Source organism: Pleurodeles waltl, chromosome 1_1 (assembly GCF_031143425.1).
Source record: "Pleurodeles waltl isolate 20211129_DDA chromosome 1_1, aPleWal1.hap1.20221129, whole genome shotgun sequence".
NCBI classification, from domain to species: Eukaryota; Metazoa; Chordata; class Amphibia; order Caudata; family Salamandridae; genus Pleurodeles; species Pleurodeles waltl.
The window spans coordinates 440,229,716-440,255,504 of NC_090436.1; the positions used below are offsets into that span (position 1 = coordinate 440,229,716).

The window sequence follows — 25,789 nt, forward strand, 5'->3', positions numbered from 1 at the left end:
AATAATGATTTAAAAAATATGCATCACCATGAGGCAAGGGCACAACTGCTTCATCTCCCTCCTATTCAACATGAGATCACCAGACCCCAGAAACGATTGAGGGGCGAGAGATCAATTATCCTCATAGGAAGGATGACACACTCCAGTGTCCTGGATATGCCTACAACACTCCGGCCCCAGTCCATTTGGTCTTGGCCTCTTATACTTTGAACAAACAAGAGAGGAAAATTCTAGAACCTCCCTCTCACTGCAGAAGTTTATTATAAAAAATTGCTTTAGGCCAGCTTTGAAAATAACACGTTGGGACTTGGCCACAATCCCAAGGTGCCAATTCAAAACAAGACCGTTTCCTGCTGTCTTAGTACATTCTTATCAGCCTAAGCCCTGCATGGGAAAGAACACGAAAAATAAAAACGTGCACATTGTACAATGTGAAAAACTACTTGCAGCTTTTAATGTGGCAGTGGCTAGTGCTAAAATAAAGTCAATAGGCAAAATTCATCTGGTGGTCACTAATGTGACAGTGTGCTGCTAAGGTAAGTGCACCATGGAGTCAGTGGTCAAACATAAGTATCACTACAGTAGTTAATGTCACCTATCACTATGGTCAGACTGACTCCGACGTGTACTCAATAACCAAGTAGACATGCATAATACATTCACCTCCCACTACCAAACTTTAAATGACCCTCCCCCAAAATAATACAGTATATTCACACCTCAGTGAGGTCACACTACCTGTCATTGATCCCTTGGGCAGAGAAGAATTCAACATCACTCTCACGATACAAGAAATACGAGGCACAATCAGAGACTTGGCCAGTTGTAAAACCCCAGGGCTAGATGGCTTTCCTGTAGAATTTTACAAAGTATATGAACACCTATTGGCCCCTAAACTAAACTGGATTTTTGCAGGCTGCCCTGATGGAAGGTCAACTTCCTCCATTGCTCCGGGAGTCCCTTTTGGACTCTGCTCAAACCTGGGAAGGACCCTTTGGAATTGACCTCATATCGCCCGCTCTCCATGCTGGCATCCGATTACAAAATACTGAGTAAAATTATAGCAGCCTGACTCCTTGAACATATCCTGTGCTGCTCCATTCGGACCAGATCATCTTCACACGCTCCACACTATAAGTAGTGGCTGTTGTTTATTCACTTGGTCACCCAAGCCTTATCGCACACTGCCTGTGATCGCCTGCTACCAACTTACAGGTATTGGGAGCGGGATATAGATAGGGAATTCACAAATAAGGAATGGGAAAGATGGCTTTTATATCCAAGGAAAGTATCGCAAAATGCAAAATTCCTGTATGTACCACACAACTTACTGCATAGAACCTATCTCACACCAGAATCCCTCCATAAATTGTTTGGTTCCTCTCCAGAGTGTCTCCGATGCCAGAGCCCAGCCGCTGACCTGGCCAGTATATTTTGGACCTGTCCAATGGTGGAATGATTCTGGAATTACATTGCCAGAGCAATAACAGAATTAACAGAGCAAACCGGCATATGCTCCATGCTCGGCCTATTTAAACATCCAAAGGGTGCAAAAGCGTCCAACCGCTTTATAAACCTTGCTATGATGATAGACAGTAGAACCATTTCCATGCATTGGAAGGCCTGCAATCTCCCAATCATACATGATTGGTGTGAGGCGCTATTGATGTAGGGGAAGGTCGAAACTCTGGTGCTCAGGCTCAAAGCTCAAAAAGACCCAACAGGGATCAGTTGTAAGCCAGTGAACTCTGCGTTCACAGGACTGAAATAGCTGGTGGCTCAGGAGAGGAGTACATGTGCAGAGAGAGCCAGGTGCAAGGAATTAACCACGTGCAGGGAATCAGGGAATTACCAATGAAGGGAAGGCTGAACTGAGGCTTGTAGAAAGTAAGACCAAGGAAACCAGGAGACACAAGACAGGACACACGAAAGCCTGGAATGAAGTGTGGATCAGAGCAAACATAGAGATTGGTCCGGAACAAAGCCATAAAAGATTCACAATAACCCTAGGACGCAGGAACAAATCTAGTGAACAAGAAACCACTACCAGGACGTGATCTTGGAATGGTCTGAAGACAGATGGAACTACAAGGACCATAATGCATCAGGGCAATAGAGTGGAAGCCTGGACTGGATTGCAAGGTGTAGAAATGTATACCTCATATTTGGTGATAAAGGCATGAGTCCAGAGGACCTTTGTGAGCGCCGCATAGTGGCAGCAAGGCAGAATACTGACAGGTGGTGGCACAGATTCTGAGTGATAGCAGTAAATATGAAGAACCATTTATCTTAAACAATGAAAAATAATATGAACATTTGTGACTATCAAAGCAGCATCAGCTTTAGTAATAGAAAATTAATAGTTTGAATAGATATGCTACTGTAAGGGACTCTTGACTCCTGAAAAAAACCAAGAAAACTACAGGGTAATTATGTGGTTGCTCCCAAACCTTTTCATGAAAATTGGGTTTCCCTGTGAAATATAAAATGCACCATCTTTGGTAGGGAAACAATCCTATTTTCTGCCAGGAAAAGATGTGTAATTTTTAATTACTCCAAGAATTGTATCTGTCCCGAGAAAAGCATTGTGTTATTGGTCAAGTAAAAACTTTGCTATCAACGTCCATTAAGACATTGGGAATTGTCAAATGAATATCAATGAGTAAACATGTCTACCAGCAAATAACTGTATCTCTTGGAAAATCTAAATAGGATTGTCTGAGGGCTCTTTAGTGTTTCACATCGATGATACTGATTAGAATATGAACAAGAGTATGTCTTTGTTATTAATGTAGGTAGGGAATCACTGTATAAGTACACAGATGTTATGAAATTCCCCATCTAAGAAACTGAATAAATGATGATGATGATGAATTACTGTTCCATCTTAGACTGTAAAGATTTGAATGTATTTGGAATAAAGATGAACTCAAACATTTTTTGACTAATAAAAACATGTTTATAGGTTGTTTGGAAATATGCAGTTGATATAAAGTAGTACTTTGACCATTACTAAATTGACATTGTGAGGTTTGAGATTTAAAAGGATATCTTTGGTGGATTCAGATGCTGATACCGCAGACTCCACCCTTAGCGAGTGACACTGTTTGAAGTAACTGAAAGTCAATGCACATATTCTTCATTGCAGGAGATGGGTATGGGTTATAGAATCACCGAAAACATCTTCAGTGGTGTTGTAACAGCTTTGCATGTAATATTAATTCATCAAACATCTACTTGCACACACCCTACCAAGATCATCTAGATAAAGGACATAGGTGATAGTTATTATAAGGTGTAACCACATCCAGCCACAACTCCCACTCCAGTGCAGCATGTAGTAAGTTCTTAGTAAGGAAGAGCTGGTAATGGGTCAAGAATACTGGTAAACATGTGGCAACCCGAAAAGCCTGAGGACTGGGAGGCAGATGAGTCAACGTGTGGCAGCTGTCAACCCAGGGAATGTTAGAGGAGGATACACCAGTGGAACACACCAGGCAGGTAGGCAAGGAACATAACCAGTGCAGTTAGTTCAGTCAGAACACTGGTAGACAACTGTAAAGGGTAGAGGAAACGAGAAGGAAGTGAGAAAAAGAACTTAAGTGCAGACAGTGAGCAAATGGTGGGCGAGAACTCCAAGTCAGAGAGTCATACAACTAAGCAGTTGAGAAGCAAATGTCCACTCTTTCCGATAGTTATTTAATTCCACTGGAAGCTCCTGCCTTCTCTCAGGGCTTCTGTACCATTGGTTGCTACATAACCTTGAGCGAGAAGGCGACCGGAAGCCTTTGAATCTAAGCTGCCTCTGACCAGTCCCTCCAAAACCTCTAATCCCATGTCTCCCCATCTTTCCCTGTACTGTTGGACTCCTGCTCTTGTTGGTCTCGTTAATTCTTTTACACCTGATCCTAACATATCTGACCCGAGGTTAAAACATTATCTCAGAAACACTAGAGACCTAATTTTTATTCAATAAAACTCTTCTAGAGAGGACAGCAATAGATTCACTTCTTGAGAGGCCAGCCATTTTTTAGCCTGCACATAGTGGTTTTTAAAACATGATGGTGGGAAGGGTTTCATAATGGACTTTTGTCACTTTTTACATCACTGTGGTCGGTTTTGCAAAAGAGAAATACGTGTTTTGGGAAGGTAACAAGAAAAATATGTCATTATTTATAGTTAAGTTAGAAGGGTGAAAGGCGCATAACTATTTCTGTGCAGCCTGAAGGGGTAAACCTTTTTTGTGATTTTTACTCTTAATTTCTTGATTATTGCTCCATGACTTAATATTAAGGCCATATTTACCTATTAATCTACAGCAGGAGAGGGAGGGGCCTTGTGTTTGTCTGCATGGCATCTTTAGAATACTGGGCTGTGAGAGACCAATCCAGATGTTTTTGCTTCTGAACTTAAGTTAGTGCCAGACTGAAAATACACTTCCAATCTTGCAGACATCTTAGTATTATTTGGTAATTCATGTCATAGCCACTGGAAAGATCGAAGACAGGGTGGCAAGTCTGTTCTTGTCAGCAGGTTTACAAAGATGTTTGACAGGTTCTGTGCCCCTATCAGGCCTGAATCCTGATTGCAGGTTGTACAGTAAACTAAGCAAACATACTTTTAGAGTTGGTGGATTACCTCAGTCTTTAGTTTCATGTATTGGTTTGGAATATTTAAAATACGCATATGGTTGGATAGGTCCCTGTGGTCATCAACGAAGATTGGTAATTATGCCATTTGAATGATCTGGGCATTCTACCCTTCTTATTCAGAACTTTATTGATGTCTGTCACAAACTTTTTAAAGTATAGTTAATTTCAGCTGATCCTAAAGTCAGCTACAAGGGTAGTTGTTTTTAGAAGCAAGCAGTTCCTCATCTATAGAGAGATAATTGATAAGGATGAATGCAAGTGTCCAGAATAGGAAATTGCATGAGGGAATGAAGCTGGTTCTGGCTTGATGGTGAATGTGGTGCAGACCTTTTTTATTTTCACAATGAAAAAGTTCAGGTGGTCTTCTCAGTGTAAAGCTGAGGCAGGGACATTTTTCAAGATCTCTATATCTACTAGTTGCATTTGAATAGTCTGAGACTTGGGTAGGTAGCGGTATGATCTGGTCACTTTAGTATAGCTTTTTGCCTATCTAACAACATTTTGGTATTGCCTATCTAACAACATTGTGGTATACTCTCTAGTTAATCTTGCCTTTTATCCTATCATTGTCAAGTTTGTCTAATTTCTGTTTCCATTTAAGGTTACTTACTTTGGGCTTCATGGTTACTATGTCCTAGTTAAACAGTTGGCTGTTCACTTTAGTGAAGTGTTTCTTCTTTTCCGAATTGTATCCAGGGGTATGGGGTGAAGTTGTAAAGAGTTGCTGTACTGTTGCACACAATTATTCAGAGCTGACTCTGATTTCCGCAGAGGTATACTTCTTGTGCACCATCACAGAAAACACTGTGGGTCTCACTTTCTTCAACTGTCTCAATGGTATTCATCCTGAGCTGTGTTTTGTTGTAGGTGGTGCCAAGTCCACTGTGTGTCAGATGTTCTGATTGGTGGTTGTCATGAGTGGCTAAAGCCCCAGAGTGACCTATTTTCTACAAAATCCAATGCTAGGGGTTTACTGCTCCATCATTTACTGTTCTACCAGCTTGGCATGTAGTTGTTTGATGCCATGTTGTTGCGTGTTTGAATCAAACATGTAAGACACACATGTAATACCCTCTAGCTGTTCATGGTTGGTTTTCAAGTTTCTGCCAAAAGGTATCACTGTCCGTTTGAATGACTGCAGCTTTTCTTTCAGCTCAAGCAATATACATTTGCACGGGTGTGAGTGTTTTAACATGTCACATTTATTATTGCTGTAAAATCTACCAGATTTGCTAAAATATCAATTTCTTGTTTTGTTTTACTTAAAGGAAGTTGATGTTTTACGGACAGAGCTTGAAGCCTCTCAGAGACAAATGGAAGGAAAGGATGAAGCCCTTAAAATCTTGCAAGGCCTGGTAAGATTATCTTTTGAATATTCCCAAAGTTCTCCACGAACAGTGTTTTTTCATTGATGGCAGACTCTGATGGACACAACCTTTTATATTTTATGATCTATCAATCACAAATTGCTTTCTATCAATATCAGCTGTTCACACATGCTGAGCCTTAGCATGTGCTGCTTGCTCTATCACACAATCCACCTCCTTTTGAGAAATACTAAAAGAATAAACATCATGGGGAGGTTGCCACTGTGAACTAAGCTAGAAAGTACCTAGACATAACATAGGAGAGATCTACTGTCCCATCTTATCTTTCCATTTGGGTGCAACACTTTAATGCCGGGTCTGGTGGCTTAGTGAATGAATGCACCCACTCTGTGAACTTACATGTGACACCATGATCTCACAGGTTTGAATCACAGGCAATCCACTCTGCCTTTCACTCATGCAAGGCAGATTAAAATGAGTACAATAAACATCTGATATCTGTCCTTTTGCAGCCAGTGTCGTCTTTTCCATCTTGTTCTGCCCCTTATGTCTACATGTGGGCTGGACTGCACCGAATCTGAGTTGCTACCTCTCTGAATAGTAAACTGTTTCCCTGCTGAATAGTTCTTCTCCCTCTGAGGTGCAAACTCTGCTAGATAATCTAGTGGTATCTTAAAAAAGCATATGTTTGTTTCTCATACCTATACAGTGTTAACGAAAAATAATTTGAGAAACATTTCCCTAGAGTCTAATCTGTTTCCCACCCCACTGGCCAACTTTCTGTTATTACAGTGAACTCCATCAATCAGCACACTGTCTCTCATCATTTAGACAAGAGTTGTCTAAAAGTCCACACAGACAAAGATTTCTTGTCCGGGACACAGAAGAATGAGAGGATAGAAACAAAGCTTGATGAAGTATTGCACTTGACTGACCATTATATTAGTGAGCCTCCAATAATAAAAGTTGTGTAGGTCGAGAACAGGAAAGAAAGGAGGCTAACAATGAAGAAGAATCTATCTCTAATTGATGGTGTTTCAGTTTGTTGTGATGGAGAGCCTACTTGTAGTGCAACTTGAAGATTCCCTGAGGCTGCTGTGTGAAGGAGATGACTGAGGGTGGTTGCTGATTCCAGGCATAATTCGAGGGTATAATGCAGCTACTCACCACTAAGTCCTGGTAGCCATGAGGGCGTGTTATTGACCACCCGTATGACCTCAGATCCCTCCTCAAAGATATTAGTCCTCAGCCATTCTCACATGGCATGCACTGGCCAAATTAGGGGAATTAAACCAAAAGGTTGAGTGAACTTCCAAGGACTTGGGAGACAACATCCCCACATTTAATCATAATATTAGCTTTTGCCTCACCATTTACTATTTCATTACCCAGAGTTGGGGTAGGACTGTCATGATTCCATGTTTGACTATAAGAGAATCCCAGCCCAGTGGTGTTTTTAGTCCTTCAGAGTCTATGAATTCATTGCAAGGGAATTTGTAAATGGCGCATTGTTGTCACTCCCTTGTCAGCATTAGCAGTATTAGTTCAGTCACATTGGTTCCTGACTTCTTTCCCCAGGCAGCCTTCTAGGAGTCTGAACACTGAATAATCCACCTTTACAGTATAGCCAATACTGGGAAGAAGGGAGGAGTCTCAAAATAAAAGGGGCACAACGGAGACTGGACCAATCCCCTCCTGAGAAATTCAGTCACTTCCTGAATACCTAGTAGGCTTTGTAGGCAGGAAACTCTGTGAGAGGAGATTACCTCCTTCTTTCCCATATTTAAAACCACTATTCTGGGGGTAGAGCCAGCTATACTCATGATAGATAACTGTGTCTTTTTGAGGCTCTTGCAAGAGCTCTGCTCTTTTACCCCCTAGATGAATGAGCTAGGGAAGCAAGAATTTGAAGACAAGCATCCAGAGATGTCATTATGCTACATATTCCTCTGATAAAGGCCTCCGTAGTGGCCTGCAGAGAATGCCCCTCCTCCTTTTCCTGAACATAGATTGTAGTGGTGTGCCTTGGACCGTAGGTTGACTTACGGTCCACCAAGCACGGAGAGGGTGTGGAGGAGCATATAGAGAGGCTTTAGATACAGGTCTGCAAGTCAGGCCTTTTGGATCACCAAGGTCTGCTCCGGCTCTTATCTAGGTCAGAGGTTCACACTAAATTGTGGTGCTGTGAGAATAGTCAACGCACAGGTGGAAACATTTAAAGCACATGGATATTTCACTGTTACCATTTCACACTGCCACATAGAGGCAGTTCGTGCTAGCTATTATACTGCCAGTATTATGAAGACTTGATGGGTCCTGACAGTGAAATAGCTGGCAAGAGAAGGAAGCGAGAATTTGGGTTCGCCTCTAAGATTACAGTGTGGCCAAGGGTAGCACAAGTGAGCAGAGTCACTTAAAGAAGATACTGATGTTTTGAGAAGTGAAAAGATCCTGCTGAAATCAGTCAGTGCATTCAATGATAAACCAGCAATTTAGCAAAGGTTAGGCTGCCATTTAAGCTGTGGAGAAGAAGTGGTGGACCTGGCTGGTCGTGTGGTCCAGGTAGAACAGTTGTCGGCTGCTGTCTGGAGGCCCTGTGACAAGTGACAGAACCTGCATTAGCAGAAATGACAAACTTAAGCAGGGTGGCGTCACGAGGTTGGTATGCCCAGATGTTAGACAACACATAATGACAATCTGACCTTTAGAGTGTTGGGACTCCCATAGAATGGTAGCTCTTAAACCCCAGTGCCATAGGCAATCTTATGAGAACGCATTAAGAATTCAGAGAATTAACCTAAGTAGGGAATATTCAGGGCCTCTAGGCTGCTAGTGAGGGAAGGTGGAAAAAAAATGTAGATGCAGGTAACCACAGTGGTGGCCATTGTGGACTTCCCAGAAAACAAGGAGACTATATTGAGGGAATTGGCTAAGGCATTTTTAGAAAGCTGGGGGTGGCAGGTAAATTAATTGCTGAATGTTCTGTTATTATGGGTGACAGCAGCTTTCCTTGGTAGAGCGTGCTGATCGTCGAATTTATAGTTGTTGTTGGACTAGCACTTCTCAGGCCATTAGGAGCGGTGGGGCATAGAGGTTCCGGGGGCTTGTGAGCTCACTCCCACAGCATTCCTTGCGGCCTGGGACGTGCCGCTGACGTTTACCCAAGCACCAGGAGGTGCATAAAATCCAGCACGTTCATCCGTGGCGCGGGACACTCTGAACAGGACTGGGGGCTTGTGAACTCGCTCCCCCAGCATTCCTCGCGGCCAGGGACGTGCTGCTGACATTTGCCCAAGCACCAGGAGGCGCATAAAATCCAGTACGCTCACCCGCAACCTGCAAAGCGGGACACTCTGAACAGGACCGGGGGCTTGTGAACTCGCTCCCCTCAGCATTCCTTGCGGCCATGGACGTGCCGCTGACGTTTGCTCAAGCGCCAGGAGGCATGTAAAATCTAGCACACTCACCGCAGCGCTTTACCCTCTGTATGGGACCGGGGATTTGGGAACTCACTCCCCCAGCATTCTTTGTGGCCTGGGACGTGCCACTGACGTTTGCCCAAGTGCCAGGAAGCGCATAAAATTCAGCACGCTCACCTGCAGCACGAAGACTGAGCCAAGAGCTGGCCCATCCGCGACCAGTTGAGGCTGGGCTGGGCCAGTCCTTTTGGCCTTTTCATATCCTGTGGAAGCTGGTTTGAGTATGGGTGCCCAGAGAGCTTGTTAACTAATTATGGTGAGCTCCAGGCCCATTCTTAGGGTTTTATGATCTTGCTGTTGTATTTAGGGGCTGCTTGTCTAGAGAGATTTTTATTAATATTATTATCAATTATGGGCAGGCGTAATATTGCATCAGCCCCACCCCCACTAAGTCTACACTGGATGGTTTCCTACAAAGGGCTGTGGGCGTACTTAACAAGGAGATTGAATTGGCTGAGAGAAGACTCTCACTACCTGTATCACTTCCTGGTGAATTAGCTCCAACTCCAAACGCCAGATTTAGACCCAGGTCTATTGTAGGCATCAGATCCCCCGGGGGGAGATGCTGGTCTGATTTCTCCATTGATAGCTCTAACGATGCCGGTGATTGTGGGTGGATATTCCCCGAAAGATAGAGATAACCCTGTTAGGATCGCGTTACATGTCTTTGAAGGGGGTGCGAAGCCTAAAACAAAAGACAAGATAATTCCTGTAAAAAGGAAAAGACCTGATATTATTACTAGATCTAAGAAGCAGAAGGTCGCCACCCTCAAGCATAGTCTGAGCCTCAGTGTCGACAAGCTGTCGCGGGCTTGCCAGCAGGTGGAGGGGGGGATGGTAATCACTCAGGAGAACTTAATTTTAGATATTGGTAAACGAATAACTGATGCTTTGGCCCTGATATCAGCCTGTGTAGAAAAAATTGAGAAACTCCTGGACCAATGGACGAATACTTCAAATAATCATGCTCAGGCTGAGCCAACAGATAGAAATGGTCAGGACCCTGTCAACCCCCAGGTTAACCCATGGGGGGGGCACGCAACCCCAGATCCCCCACCATCCACCCTCATAGCCTCCACTGTCCACCCAGCTGACAATTGATTACCTAAAACTAAGCCTAATGATAGGACAGGGCCCTGCCCTATTTTACAGTGTGCTCCTTTACATGGTTTAACAGGAATGACTGGGGTTAACTCAAATCCAAACGATTCTCGCCCCATCCTCAGGGGTAAGAGAGACCTTCCCTGGTTGCATTTACCCCCTGAAAGTACCCCTTATACCTTGATACCAGTCAGCATTTTACCTCTGTTGACTGATTCTCTAGAGGACACCAGAAGTTTGATCAATAAAGCTGCAAATTGGTGCAAGGAGAAAACTAATTGCCACCAGTCAGTGATTAATAATCTTATTATGACGTGCAGAGTCAGCTCAGTTGGTTCTATGACAAAGCATATCAAGGGGTATTTTGATATGTTAAATTTCAAGGATGTTAATTGGGTTTACTTTTTCCTGTCTCGTCTGAGTTGTCTAGACTGAAATTCTAGTGGTATAAGGGTTAGACCCTTAAGGAACTTCAACCCTCCTCTAGCTGAGGTGCCTTGGAAGGTGGGTTTATGATTTGCAGGGGGGAGGTAAAAGGACATTTCATCCACTCTGCTTCTGGCGAGGCCCTTAATAGATTGATTATATCCTACAGCCTAGGTGACGCCTTGGACAAATTGGATTATAATGATAGCAGGCCCCCTACTTTTACTGGAAGAGGCAGTGGGAGTACAGTTGACTTTGTCTTGAATATCCTCTATCTTGGTTCATAATGTGGGGCTTTTTAAAGTGCACTGCGTACCGTTTAGTGACCATAATCCCATCCACATCAGTTTTCTTGGTATTTATCATAAAGCCTCACCAAAGGCCACACATTATCTATTGCATATAAGGCAAGTAAGGGGGTTCGCCTGAAGTGGAATAATGTAAATCCAGAAGCCTTACTTAATAACTTAAAGATGGGAGGGATGATTTTACTTCTTGTTTATCCCCAGAGTTTCGATAATATCAGTAGGGCTGTGGCGAGTCAATTTACCTCCAGTATGCAGATAAGAGAATGTATTACAAAATCCTGGTTTAATCATGATTGTACGGCGGCACTTAAAGATCTAAAAATGGCCATCGACTCTATGCCCCGTAGCATAGAGGCTGTAAAGTACAAGAGAAAGATCTATAAACAAGCTGTGCATAAAAGGAAACATGAGCTGAGGAGGATTTAGATAGATAGAGCTGCAAATTTAATAGTAAACTCTTCTGCGAGACGGTTAATCAACCACTTTTTACTGAAAACTTATCTGCCGGGATTTTGTGCCATACTAGTAGCCAGGATTGGATCTTTAGCTGTGGGGGAGCGTCGGTAACTCAGAGGGAAGCCTCAGTTTCCCAATCTAACACACTTAGCGATGAATGGCTTGCTGATTTTATTAACCATGCTGCCATTGTCAATGCGATTCAGAGTGCAGCCAGCGGCAAATCCCCATGTCCAGATGGGTTCCCAATAGATTTATATAACTACAATATTGACCTCTGGGCCCCACTGTTAACTAATGTCCTTAGGGCAGCTGTTAAAGGCAACCTGAAGGACTCCTGGAAAGAAGCTATCATAGTCCCCATCTTTAAAAAAGGTGACCTGAGTTTGCATACATGCTATCGTCCGATCTCCTTAGTAGAAGAATCTTGGGCGGGTCATCTTAGATAAATTAGAGATTTGGGCCGAATCCTCTGCCTTCCTTTCGCTGTTACAATATAGCTTTACATCTAAATTGGGGACAGTGGAGCTAGTGTTAAATCTAATCCTCTGCCTTCCTTTCGCCTTTACAATACGGCTTTAGATCGAAATTGGGGACAGTGGAGCATGCATTAAATCTAACCTTCATTTGGGGGGAGCATGTGAAAGCCAGGAGAGATTCGCTCCATATGGCATTTATGGACCTCTCCTGTGCTTTTGACCTTGTGGACAGGGATATGTTATGGGTCTTGATGGCTCAGGCAAGGATCGATCGTTTTCTTGTGGATTTAGTGCAATGTCTACATACTGGTACAACTACTAGGGTGTGTTTTACTCTATTTGGTGATTGTACAGAATCAGTTGGGGTATCCAGAGGAGTGAGACAGCGCTGTATTCTTGTTCCTTTTTTTATTTTCGTTATACTCCTTAGGTCTTTTTTTAGAATTATGCAGTCCAGACATCCCCTCGAGACACAGACCGTCCCAGTTCTTCTTTATGCAGATGATGTAGTTCTTTTGCCGTTAACTGCCAACAGCCTCCAAAAATTGTTAGACGGGTTTTATGACTTTGGTCCTTATTATGACTTCGGTGGTCTTTTTCAAAGACTGCCGAAGCCGCTGCAGCCATATTTGGAGTCATTGGAGGACTTCTTCCCATTTATGGGCGGAAGTCTGACTCTGAAGAGGCGGTTGCATCACCAGCACCGCCACGGCAGCAAGACTCTGCCTGCCGTATTACGAGCCGTAATACAGCTTGGCGGAGTCTTGGTGGTGCTTGCGGTGTCAAACTGCCAAGACCCATCCCCTTCCGGTCGACCAGCTCGCCGGAAAAGGTAAGTCGATTGCACAAAAGAGGGGGTATGGGGGAGGGAGTGTTGGGTGCATGTTTGTGGTGTGTGCGTGTATGTGTGTGAATGAGGGTGTATGAGTGCCTTTATGTGTGTGAATGGGGGTGTATGAGTGTGTGTATGTGTGCGAATGAGGGGTGTATAAGTGCATGTTCGTGAGCAAGTGAGTGGGGGTGTCTCTGTAAGTGTGCGGATGAGGGGGGTGCATTTGTGTGAGTGAGGGAGTGTGAATGGATGTGTACGCTTGAAAGGGTGTTAGTGGGTTTGTGTATGCGGTGCAGGGGGGTGTCTGTGCGTGTCTGCGTGTGTGAGTATGAGTATTAGGAGGGAGAGGGGAGTGTGAGTATGCGGAGGGGGGTTGTAACTACATGCATGTATGCAAGTGAATGTGTGTGTGTGTGTGCGCACGTGACTAGGGATGTATGTGTGCGCATTTGCATGGGTGTACGTGAATGCGTGTTTCAGTGTGCGTGTTTGAGTGTGTGTCTCCGAATGAATGGGGGTGTATGTAGCAAGTGCGTGGGTGTGTGCGGTGCATGTTTGTAACAGTGTGGACGTGTGTGGGTGCATGTGTGTGGAAACCAGGGGTGTGTGTGCTGGTGACAGGAATGGGGTTTCCTGTCACCGGGTGCATTACCGCCAGGGTTTTCATGACGGGGTGACTGCCACGGAAAGTCTGGTGGTCTGCAGCCTTGTAATCTGGCCGGCAGGCTGAGGCCTGCGCCGAGTTGAAGGTGCTCCCCGCGTCGGTGCGACTGCTTCTGCCAAACCCCACAACTTCTGATGTGGCGGTCTTTACCGCCAGGTCCGCGGTGGTATGACCGCCAGCCTCATAATGAGGGCCTTTATGTCTAAATTAAAACTCAGTAAATTTTCAGAAATCGTTTATTATGACCTGCGCCCCGAAAGCAACTAAAACAAAGGCCTTCTCCATTGTAGGGACCAATCTAATGAAAGTCCCCTCCTTTTGTTACCTTAGTATTCTGTTTGATGCTCGCGAGTCTTGGGAGAGGCAGATCTCTCAAAATGGGGACAGCCTTTGACAACCTATTTAGATTTCCTAGCCGACTTGGCCGCAAACCTATTAGGGAATTAGTCCAGGTGTACAGAGTAAATGCTTCTCGCTCGGTGTATGGCGCTGGGGTGTGGGGTTGTGTATTACCGGGTTGAGTGCAAGCAGCAGAGAATACATTTCTATGTCAACTGCTAGCACTGCCACAAAGTACTGCAAGCTTTATTCCTCATCTGGAATCAGGTTTGGACGTTATCAAGGACTTTGTGGTTATGGACCCCTTTGTTGTTATGGATAAAAATTTGGGGCACCCCAAAGGCTAATTTTTTGCAGCTAGTATTAGCAGACTGCCTAAAGCTGGATAATTGGCATACCATCCCATGGTTGGTATATGTCAAAAGCCTCTTGTCTAACCTTGATCTAAATGTGGTTTTTGATCTTCCTGATAAGATTCACCTCCAGCTAAAAAAATGTGTTAAACCTGTCCTATGCTGAAGAAGGGCGCATCATAAGGGCCCTAAGTATGGTCTTGATGAATTTTGTACAACTTGATAATATTTCAGGGGCAAACACGTACCTGTTATGGTTACCTAATCCCCAGCACAGGTTTTATGTGACCAGGCTGAAGCTTATCTTAATTCACTATTTGGTTGCCTTTCCAGTGGCTGATTCAAGAGAAACTATGTGCAGCTGATGCCCCTGTGATGGTGTCAATTCAATTCACAATGCACTTTATGCTGTTCTGCTAATTTTATTCCGAGTTTCGAGGTCGCTTTTTTCGTCCCATTTTAAAACACATGAACTGTACGTCTCAAATAATTGGCCTGAGGTATTTGCAGTCTGCTGCCATACCCGAAGTCTGTTTCGGCATTGTGAATTTTATTAGGTCCGCCTTAAAATCACGGCAGCTATATGGTTATTGGGTCTTAATGTTTAGTCAGTCTCCAAAATTCATATGTTTAAGGCAAATGTTTTAAATATTGTGTTTTAACGCATCTTTTTTTTAACAGTGATGTTGGTTTTTTAGCGCTATGTCAGTTCTACGGGCTGTACTGTATATGTGCTTTTATCTCTGAAGCGATTTGCAAGCCTGTCCGCCTTATGAAATATTCGGATAGTCTAGTTTTATTGATCAATATGTATAATGTCTGTTTCTAATGTTTTATGTTTTTTTTTAGTATTCTGTTCTTAAATTTTATGAATATGATGTTGTTTTTGCACTTTTATGGCCCAACTGGGGGCGAATAAAGTTCTTTGATTGAATGACTGTGTTTTCAGTAAAAGTGATTTAAACATAAGCCTACCGTGCATTGCAGTCAGGTAAAAGCCAACATGGGACCAACAAAGGAACTAATGGGCTGTCCTTCTTCAGGCTAGTTGGATTGGATCAGATGCACAGAAACACCCTACCTAGGGAACAATGAGAGCGCACCTTACTTTTCTGGCTATTTGGGTTGGGTTGGATAACAAGAACTCCTTACCCAGAGAAATGTGGAAGGTGGAAGAAGATGTCATTAGAGCAACAGGGGAACTGATGGGCTCCTTCCTGTTGATATGCTAATCTCCAGGGTTCAGTCTGATATGTTTATGGGCTTCTAACAAAGAATAGGACCACAAACTGAAAAGGGCCTGACTTCCCTATGTTCCAGAAGGAAAATTTGTGGGCTAAAATGTATGTTGAGTGAATACAAAAGAAAAAGTAAGAAAAGGACTGAAAAGCCCCGGCATGGTGTAATGTCCAAAGGCATATCTCCGACACTACTGGCTTGTGTCAAGCCTTGCACGTTTGCTAGTTCAGGGCTTTGCCATTTCTGGAGGATTGAGGTGCCCCTGGCAAGGACAGAGTAGATGAAGAAAGATGTGTGGCACCTAGACCCAGAGAATAGGGGTAAAATGAAGAAATGTGAATGTGAGGGTGGCGCTGCTGGGCCTTTTGGAGGAGCTGGGAGGGCTGAGAGCTGACCGAATATTCATATGGGTTGCATGTCTGGTGGCCAAGAGAGACATTGCACAGCTCTGGAGAGGCCCGACGGTACCGTCACTCTCAAAGTGGCGATCCAGAGTCGACTGGTACTCTCAATTAGAAAGGCCAATCTACGAAGCACGGGGCTGTCCCGACAAATATGAGAAAATCTGGGGGAAGTGGCGGGCGTACTGGGGGCTGTTTGTGTGAACTACGTTATCATGTTCTATTTGGGAGGATGGCCGACAGCGGAACGATATTGACTTGCTTTACTCAACAGGGTTATCATGTACTCACTGGTATGTAAGTGTTTTTCTTCTGTTTTTCTGCTGCGTTATCACACATATATAAAAAAATTAATTGGTTATTAAAAAAAATAAAGAAGAAATGTGTGTCCCAAACGTTTGAATTTACCAGTCTTTCTGTGCAGCCATGGTTGTATTTTCTGTATATTAAGTCCTGGTGCAACCAAGGCTGTATATAATCTTCTTGACCATGGCATCCAGCCAGATTGTTTGTTTTTCTTTGGAAAATGCACTATATGGGGTTTTTATGTCCTGCAAACCCGAATGGAGGCACTTGCATTCAACATGTGGAGTATGTTAAGTTCCTTACTATATGTTACTAGTGGAACAGGAAGTATTTCTGCGTAACTCTATTATGTCTGGTATACTCAGAAATGGTTTATTTTAGGAACAGGGATCACACTGTTGGTGGTATCACCTTGAAAGAGATGGAGGAATAATCTGGCTAAATCCTCTGTATCTATTGGCATGCATCTGGTGCTGACCGTTTTCTACTTTCCTTAGTTTGATTTTATGTGAGTCAATTCTTTGGCTGCAAAGTGGTTTTTGGGTTCCCCGCAGGTCTTGGGGTTTAGGCCTGGCAGTGCTAATAGGGGCAGTTCTTCCGAGATTTGATTGGCCTTGTACAGCTGACAGGCTTCTATGTGGTTCAAACTTGCATTGAAAAGGTGCTCAAGAACTTTGAGGGAGGGCTCAGACAGGCAGAAAAGGAATTCAGAGGGAACACTTGTAAAGGACTAGACATATTGGTGAGTTTTTGTTTTCATTCATTAACTGGACTATTGCAGCACCTTGCGCCTCTGGTAGATATAGTAGATGTAGCAAGGATCATTGTTTAACTTGTGCACACAAAGCAGTAATCATGGCCACTTGTTTGAGTACAGTGTGTCTTTTTGTTCAGTTGCCCAAGCAACAATTTTTATTCCGCCTTCTATTGCAGGTGTGCCTTGCTGACCGAATCATAGATGGGCACATGTAGTAAAGGAAATCAAGGACGAGTACCTGGAGACTGTTTAAGGGCTGCACGGATATATTGTTTTACAGGTGTACGTGCCCAAACCCCTTTCTCTACAAGTATGACTTGCATCAAGAATATTTACAAATAGGTTCGCTAATGTGAGGAAAAGTAGTAAAAGGCAGTGACTAAAACAAGATGAAATCATTAATTAAAATCATTGGGGCTTTTATTTTGAAAATGTTCCAAGAAAAGCTCACACAAGCCTATGGGATAATAGAAATGTCTTCTAAAAGACCATCTAGCTTTTTTTTTGGTCAGGATTGAGGTGGATGTGGCGATCGACAGGCGAGGCCGTGTGTGAACTACACTGACCTGAAGGCCGGATTCTACTGCCAAAAGAGTACCTTGGAACTTAAAATAAATTCTAGAGCTTAAGTCATGCAAGTGAGCGGGTTTCACTTCTGATGTGTTTAGCAGGAGAACCAGTGAAGATAACTTGCGACAAGGAAAAAGCTCCAGGTGGGGAATGATGCCTTTGGAAGTCGAAGATAGATCCTCACATTGCCCTTCCCTTTGTCATTTCTCAGATTAGCTCCAATGAGACTAGGTAACAAATGCTTTTTGATCATCTTGGGGGGTGGCTTTACTGGAGTTCCCATAAGTGATGAATATGTTCATGGTGGGGGCTGAATTATGTTGCAAAGTCTCTGTCATCAAAGGTTCATCGGCCCGCAGTCGGCCTGAACTTTTGAGTTTACCCTGGTCTAGCGTGCCCTGATTGGCACTAAAAGCTTGTGAGTACTACAATTGAAGATATACTTTAAAAATGCATATCTTGACTTCTACTTATTGGATTTTTGTTGTTGTGGTCTTGATGTGTTCATTTAAAAAAGACCTACATTTCTAACTTGGTGTAGGCGATGTTTGTGTGGTATTTATACTGTTTTTACTGTATTAAGTGTTGCACTAATACTTTGCACGTTGTGGGGAATGATGCCTTTGGAAGTCGAAGATGGATCCTCACATTGCCCTTCCCTTTATCATTTCTCAGATTAGTTCCAATGAGACTAGGTAACAAATGCTTTTTGATCATCTTGGTGAGTGGCTATACTGGAGTTCCCTAAGTGATGAATATGTTCATGGTGGATGCTGAATTATGTTGCAAAGTCTCTATCATCAAAGGTTTATTTGTCATGCACACAGAGCTCAGGATCACTTAAAAACAGGACTAGAAATGTGTTAGTTCCATTTTTAAGCTGTGACATTGTTGCTGTTTCTAATTGAAGTACTGTGATTTTAAAAGCTGTAATTTATTAATTGTTATGTTGTCGTTAATGAAAAAATACATTAATAGTGGCATTAACGTGTTTCCAGGCAGTGTTTGACAAAGCCACAAGCCATACAAAATGTATGCTTCAGAAAACTGAAGGAGAAAGAAGAGCTTTAGAAAAGGTACGTTTTTAGATTCCCTTTTCTGTGTGTTTTAAGTCTTGAAGCTGTGACTACAATTAAGAAAATTGGTAATGCTCTGTGTGAAAAATGAAATAATTGTTTGATATAGCAATTTCATTCTTGGAGGAACTATTGTGCAACATAGAAATGTTAGACTTGGCATCCTTGGTGTGGTTTCCCCCTTACTTTTTAGGGGTGTGCGCAAAGCGCTCTGTCCCTCTTCTAATCTCTCTTTAGGGGGATTTTAACCACAGCCATGTTACGTCAGTTACTTTCATTGGTTCGTGGGCTTGTCTCTTCCGATATTTAGCCCTCCTCGAGAGCACCGGTAAACTACTGGAAACATACGAGGCTCCATGTTTTCTGCATGGTTTCTGAACTACTTTTTCTCTTTATTTCGCCACAAGATCGCGCTTGTTTTTTGTTTTTTCATTTAATGTGGCAAGAAAAGTCCAGTTAGGAGTTTACAATGCTAATAGCTCTAACTCGATGTAATGCGAGACGCGTTGTATTACAAATGCTTGTTTGCTTTCTGACCTCTTGTTTTGCTAACTTCATTTTTGCTGGCTTTAGGATTCTGGGCACTTTACCAATGCTGACCAGTGCTAAAGTGCTTTTGCTCTTGCCCTAAAACATGGTAACAGTGGACTGTCACAATTGGCATATGTAATTTACTTGGAAGTCTCTAATAAAGTGCACTACATATGCCCAAGGCCTGTAAATTAAATGCTACTAGTGCGCCTGCAGCACTGATTGTGCCACTTATTCCAGTAGCCCTTTAAATATGACTCAGGCCTGCTTCCCGGAGCCTGTGGGTGCAGTTGTAAACTACCATGTTGACCTGCCAAGTTAACCCACTTGCCAGGCCCAAACCTCTTTTTTTAATATATACAAGTCACCCCTAAAATAGGCCCTGGACAACCCCAAGGGCATGGTGCAGTGTATTTAAAAAGTTAGACATCTTCTTTTAAATGTTATATGTTGAGTCAATAGAAAACTCTTACATTTGTTTCTCAGTACTGCAAGGTATTGGGGTTACCTTATTACATTTTCTAAGTGTAATTTCCAATTGGGACAAGATAGACGTTTCAAGTTTGGTGTCCTTGGACTCACAATTTAAAATCACAACTTATGGTCAAGTCGGATTTTAAGTTGTAAGCCTTAAAATGCCATTTTTAGAAAGTTGGCATTTTTTTATGTTGCCCCTCTGTGCCTTCTATCTGTCTCTGAATACACATATCAGATATGTGAAAGCTGGGCTTTGTGCATTCCCTCTTGACAGTCACACAAAAAGGGAGCTGAGGTGCGTCATTCTCATCCTGATGAGCCATCACTAGGCTGATAGGCCTTCCTGAGCTAGTTGGGAGGTAGGAGCTGGCACTTGCACCTGACCAGGCCTTTGCCTGTCCCAAAACACATGGCTGCATAACCCCATGAAGTGTGTCTGCAGCCAGGGAAGGAAGAGCAGGGCTTTGTGCACTTCAAAGGCTTCTCTTTGAGGTTTCCCCACTTCAAAGGCACAGCTGGGTATTAGTACTAGACCACAAATCCCACCAAATCAGTACACTTCTTGATCTGAGGATATTCTGCCAGGAAGGAGGACTGCTGTGCTGCTGAAAGGGCTGTCACTCTGGTGGACGTGAAGGACTCCTGCTTTGCTGTGCCTGTCATCCTGCCTGCTGAAGGACTGGACCTGAATCTCTACATCCCCAGAACCAAGTGACTCCAAGAGCTTGCTGACTTGCCTCGTGTTCTTTTACAGTCTCGGGGACATCAAAGCCTGTCTGCAGCTCTCCAAAAGCACCTGGACTCTGCCAGCTGCGAGTCTGGACCTGCCAAGTGGTGCCAATCCAGCCCTGGGCCCTTGGAAGTGGATTTTTCCTGTACTGCAACTCTCGACATCGATGCATCGCTGCCATTGTCCCAATCAGACTCCCTTCATCCTTCCTCGATGCAGATGCATTGCTCTGCTGCTGAGGATGAGGACTTTGCATTGTTAACTGCACAGCTCTGGATCAACACATCACCATCAGCCCTGGCGCATCACTTTCGCATTGCTGGCTGCTCGGCTTGACAACAACGTATTGGCTTCATCGCAAAGGGGTTCGATGCAGCACCAGTGCTCGAGGATCAACAACTGCACAGCTCAACTATGACGAATCCGCCAACTAAGCGGATTGGAACCGACGCATCAGCCTTGCATTATCTCACCTACTCCTTGCACCGGATGCTCGACGCCAACACAACTATCCACACAAGGTGCTGTTTCAGTGGGACAATGGTGGTCCCTTTTATCGGCCCGCACTCCATCGCAGTCGGTCTGAACTTTTGGATTTACCCTGGTCTAGCGCGACCAGATAGCCCTGATTGGCATTATAAGCTTCTAAGCACTACAGTTGAAGATATTCTTTAAAAATGTATATCTCGACTTCTACGTATTTGATTCTCGTCGTTGTGGTCTTGTTAAGTTCATTTAAATAAGACCTATATTTGTAACTTGATGTAATTATCTTTGTGTGGTAATTGTACTGGTTTTACTGTATAAAGGGTTGCACAAATACTTTGCACATTGGGGGAAGGGGATGCCTTTGGAAGTCAAAGATGGATCCTCACAAGTGCCTCTTAAGTTAAGCCTGACTGCTCTGTGCCAAGCTGCCAGAGGGTGACCACAAGTTAATCTAGGGTGTATATCTAACTTACACTGACTAGAGTGGTGGTCCCTGCTTGGACAGAGTGCATATATCTGCCAACTAGAGACCCCTTTTCTTGCAGATAGTCATACACCTACATTTTTATGTTGTACAAAAGACCCTGCAAGCCTGAACCTGACAATTACACCCATAAAGGTTTGAAAATAAAAAAAACACTGAAAATCACAAGCTTACCAATTTAGGGGAGGGATCCTAAGTAATAGTATGCATACCATGTACAGTGTACAGAGGGCATGTACCAAGACATTTCCTAATCAGTGCACATCTTCATGCAAATACCAAGTGTCTAAAAACGAGCAATTCATTATTGGTTTTCCGTGACTGCGGAAAAATAAACTACCTTACCTGCCATCATACTTGTCTCAAGACCTATTATAAAAGGTACACACACTGGCTCAGACTATGCGCCTTATTTAGAGTTTGGCAGGTGCTGTATTAAGAATGCATTATAGCTTATGGCACTTGGAATACAATGGACAGGATAGTCCCCACATTTGTGACAGAGTATTCCTTCCACCAAACTCTAAATTAGACTGTACGTTTGCAACTACTCTGTTTATTGTATTCATGTCATTTGGGATACATACACCCTACTAGATTACGGCTCCTCTGTTTCATGAACTGAATAGAAAAGATCCTCTTTAAATAAACATACAAGACCCCTAACTATGCACTCTTGAAGTGGTGTTTAAATGATGATTTTTCAGTCCATGGTTTCATCATGAGAGCACATTTTGTTTTCTAAAAGATAACATGATTTAATCATACATATCTTTCTATTCTTATCTTACTCATCCACTCTTATTAAGAAGGATGTAGATCAAAAATCTGGTGAACCACCTCTACACTATAACAGCTAACAGCCAACATTCCGTGTTCATTATTTGTTTAGTGCATTCATAGGATTAAGCTGTAATATGTGCAATAGAAATGGTCTTTATATTACAACAATAAATTCAGAATGCCCAAAACTATTATAGAGAATCCCTCAGAACGAAAAGTAGTTTAAAGAAATCTCTAGAATGAATTGTGCAGATTAGTTTTTTTTAGCATTGAGAATCATTATGTATTTCCATTTTTGGTTATAAGGTAAATAGTTTGATTATGGTTTTGGTTGGAGTAAGGGTTATGGTTAATGACAGGTTTAGCTTAACAATTGGAGTTTGACCTAAGGTTACAGAATTGTTATATTTAACGTAAAATAGAGATGATAGTTATGGTAAATCTTCAACTACATGGAGTGGTGAGGATGGCAGAACAGAGACAGATACCTGGCCGGGGAGACCTGGTTCCTCACCTTGCGATGTGAACCAGATTAGAAGCAAAGGATACAATGAACAATTTGCATTAGATACTAGTCAGAATAAGAAACAGAATTGGAACATGGTTCCATTCATGATATAGTGGGCATCAGCTATTGATCTCTTGTTGGTACTTGGTCTCTTTTAACCACATTAATATGCATACAGTTAACTCTTCGTTCATAGCTGTATAAGGCCTTAAAGTCAAACCAATATAAGGACTAAAAGCCTAACCTATTCAGCTTGCACACAGAAGGTCTGGACTCTATATAAAAGTCACGTGGGCCTCTTCCACACTGCTCGTAATGAATGTCTTGCAAAGTTCTGTGTGAGGTCTCACACAACCTCACACAGCACTTTGCGTATTCTTTTACCCTTAACACGGTTTACCTAGCTGAAATGTTTGAACCCCTTTTAATGGTAAAAGGTTTGTGATTCAAGTGCAGCTCTGTGTTTATTATGGTCACCATCCCAGATGGTCAAATGGTAACTGGGTTGAAAAACATGAAAGCCATGAGACCTTTAGAGCTCAGTTGCAAACTGCAACTATACATGTCCATTGAAGTAATACAATTGGCACAACCAAAGTGATAAAATGCACCAAACCTCCTTGGTAGTTGCAAGAGTAAATGTATGGAATTTTCTACGGGTATCCAAAGTACATAAAATATTCAGCAAATCTGGATGATAACAGGCTTCATCAACGCGGGGTTTAACAGGTAACTGCAACAATAAGAAACCAAATTAGCCCCATCTACTGACCCAGTAATCCAGATGCACCCACCCATACAGAGAATGGTTGGTGTGGGCATACGTCCAAGAGATCCCCATCCCTCCAGTTAGAGTCACAGTTGTGCCCAAACATCTTCTTCATGTACATAGACATAAACAAGTGCACCTTTGCCCCTTTTCCAAGACAGGATTCAGTGGTGCCTTAAAAGCAGTGTCTTGTATTGTAGGCTGAGTTAAATATTGGGCTTAGGGATGCTGCTCTCCAGCACAGTGTTTTTGTTGGAAATTAAAAGTCGTATCTATTAGAACAGTCACCCAGGTCAATTCGTGTTGCTTCTGCTGATTCTGTATATGACCTCTGACATAATGCTAAGAAATTTGTAACTCGCTAGGGGGTGAGTATGAGTGTAAAGGCTCCTGCAAACATAAAGCTTGTAAATTAGTCAATCATGTGTAATTGATGTGTAGTTGATTGATTGTTGTTTTGGCATGCAGAGTGGATTGTATTTATATATTTTTATTTTCGCTAAACCATGTGTAATTGATATTGTATATTATTAATGCTTAGCCAGATGTAATAAACGAGAATATGTATTAATGCACAGTTTTATTTTTAATTTGCTTTACTATATATGTAAAAGCATTGTATTACATGTAACTACTTTTGGATTCCTCTTCTCTGCATAGTTCAAATGAATAATTATAATTATGATTAATCAAGGCTAAAGGAATGAGAACAGTGAAAATCTCTGAACAAAAATCCTGATACCACAGAATTTTTTTTTTTCTAGTTGGCCATCTGAATAATAGGATTATAATATGTAAGCTACAGGGTTGCAATTTCGTTTGTTGTAAACCATTAAAGCATGACAAGATGGTTGGTTTACCGTGGTAATGGTCAGTATCTACATGGGAATGCACAAGACATGATGCTGTCCATGGGGTATCTGGCCCATTACAGATGAAGCACAAGCTATGAAAGCTTCTTTCCCCCACACAACTAGCCCTCTTGACGTGTACTTAAGAAGGACAATCCTATTTAATTCAAGCCCTTATCCTTCTCACCACATGGCGCAACCTTTCTTCTGTTGCGTACAACATGGAATCTCCTCCTCCCATCAAATGATGTGAAATGATGAACATACTACAGTGAGAGGGAGATTTAGAGGTGGCGCAGATTATAGGTAGGACTAAAGGAAGGACAGACATCTGGCTAACGTATATCAGTTTTTTCTCTACAGGACCAACAAGCTCTCTTCTGCACTTTGGGACCACTTGTCATGGTCAATGACTACACAAGAACAGCTACTCCCAAGATAAATCTTAAACACTATTCTAAGGCTGTCACATATTAATGCTTGCATGTTTTGCTAAATTCTTAAATTCTTCAAACACAATTTACTGTCTTCACTCTTAATCCTATAACAGGGATTGTGTTCTTTTTTGAAAATTGTCCCAGTTGGAGTGTCATGGCAATGAAAACGTCCTTGTGTCAAAGGTCTCATTGTAAATTGTTTTCACATTGAGAGGTAATCTAAGTATTTCTGAACATAAAATTTGCATGCATCATGCCTCACTAATTCATATTTTATTCATATGTCATCACCCAGTTAAACACAACCTCACTCTTCTATTTCTTCATAGCACGTTTTTGTTTCTCTGCAGGAAATAAACACATTACAATGGCAACTAGAGTTTGAACACAATAGGATTAAATACTTGGAAGAGTCATGGAGGGAAAAGTATGAAAGGTATGTATCACAATGATCTGTTTGCCACTGTATCTTCCAGCGATGTATTCTCTTGGGCAATTTTATAAATTTCTCATTCTTAAGATCTTCCAATTCTGCCTAGGATTACTCGTTGATATTTCCATTAAATAACTACTTCTCTCTGTCACATTCTTCACTGCTGTGAATTCTCTGGTCTGAAACCCATGCTTTGACCTATCCTTGTGACAGTTTTCCTACAGACTTGCTTCCATCATTTTCCTTTTGAGCCTTATGCAACATCCTAAATCCTAAAAACATATGATGAGTGGGGATTTTATATTATTGCAGACATGCAATTCTGTGTCTCCTGTTATTTGGTCCACCACTTAAGTTCAATTGCTTTCTTTCATTTACTAGAGATTTAGAAAAATGTTCTACAAAGTCGATGGCAGATGGCTTTGCATGCCTTCCTAGAGAACAAAGTCTCTGAGAAAGTTTCCACAGGTGTGAAGCTACTCCTTGTGCATTCTGCTGGCATCACATGGATGGCGTTTCCTCCCTAAGCAG

The 25,789-nt window shown here is 42.5% G+C and overlaps 1 protein-coding gene across 1 annotated transcript in view; it reads left to right on the forward strand.

Annotated features, from left to right (window-relative positions):
- The window catches only part of CCDC125 (coiled-coil domain containing 125), a 262,752-nt gene that overhangs the window by 140,689 nt on the left and 96,274 nt on the right, over window positions 1–25,789 (forward strand). The window contains exons 4-6 of the mRNA XM_069224454.1: window positions 5,921–6,007; window positions 18,689–18,766; window positions 25,176–25,261. Coding sequence (XP_069080555.1) covers window positions 5,921–6,007; window positions 18,689–18,766; window positions 25,176–25,261 — 251 coding nt within the window. The remainder of the gene's footprint in view (window positions 1–5,920; window positions 6,008–18,688; window positions 18,767–25,175; window positions 25,262–25,789) is intronic.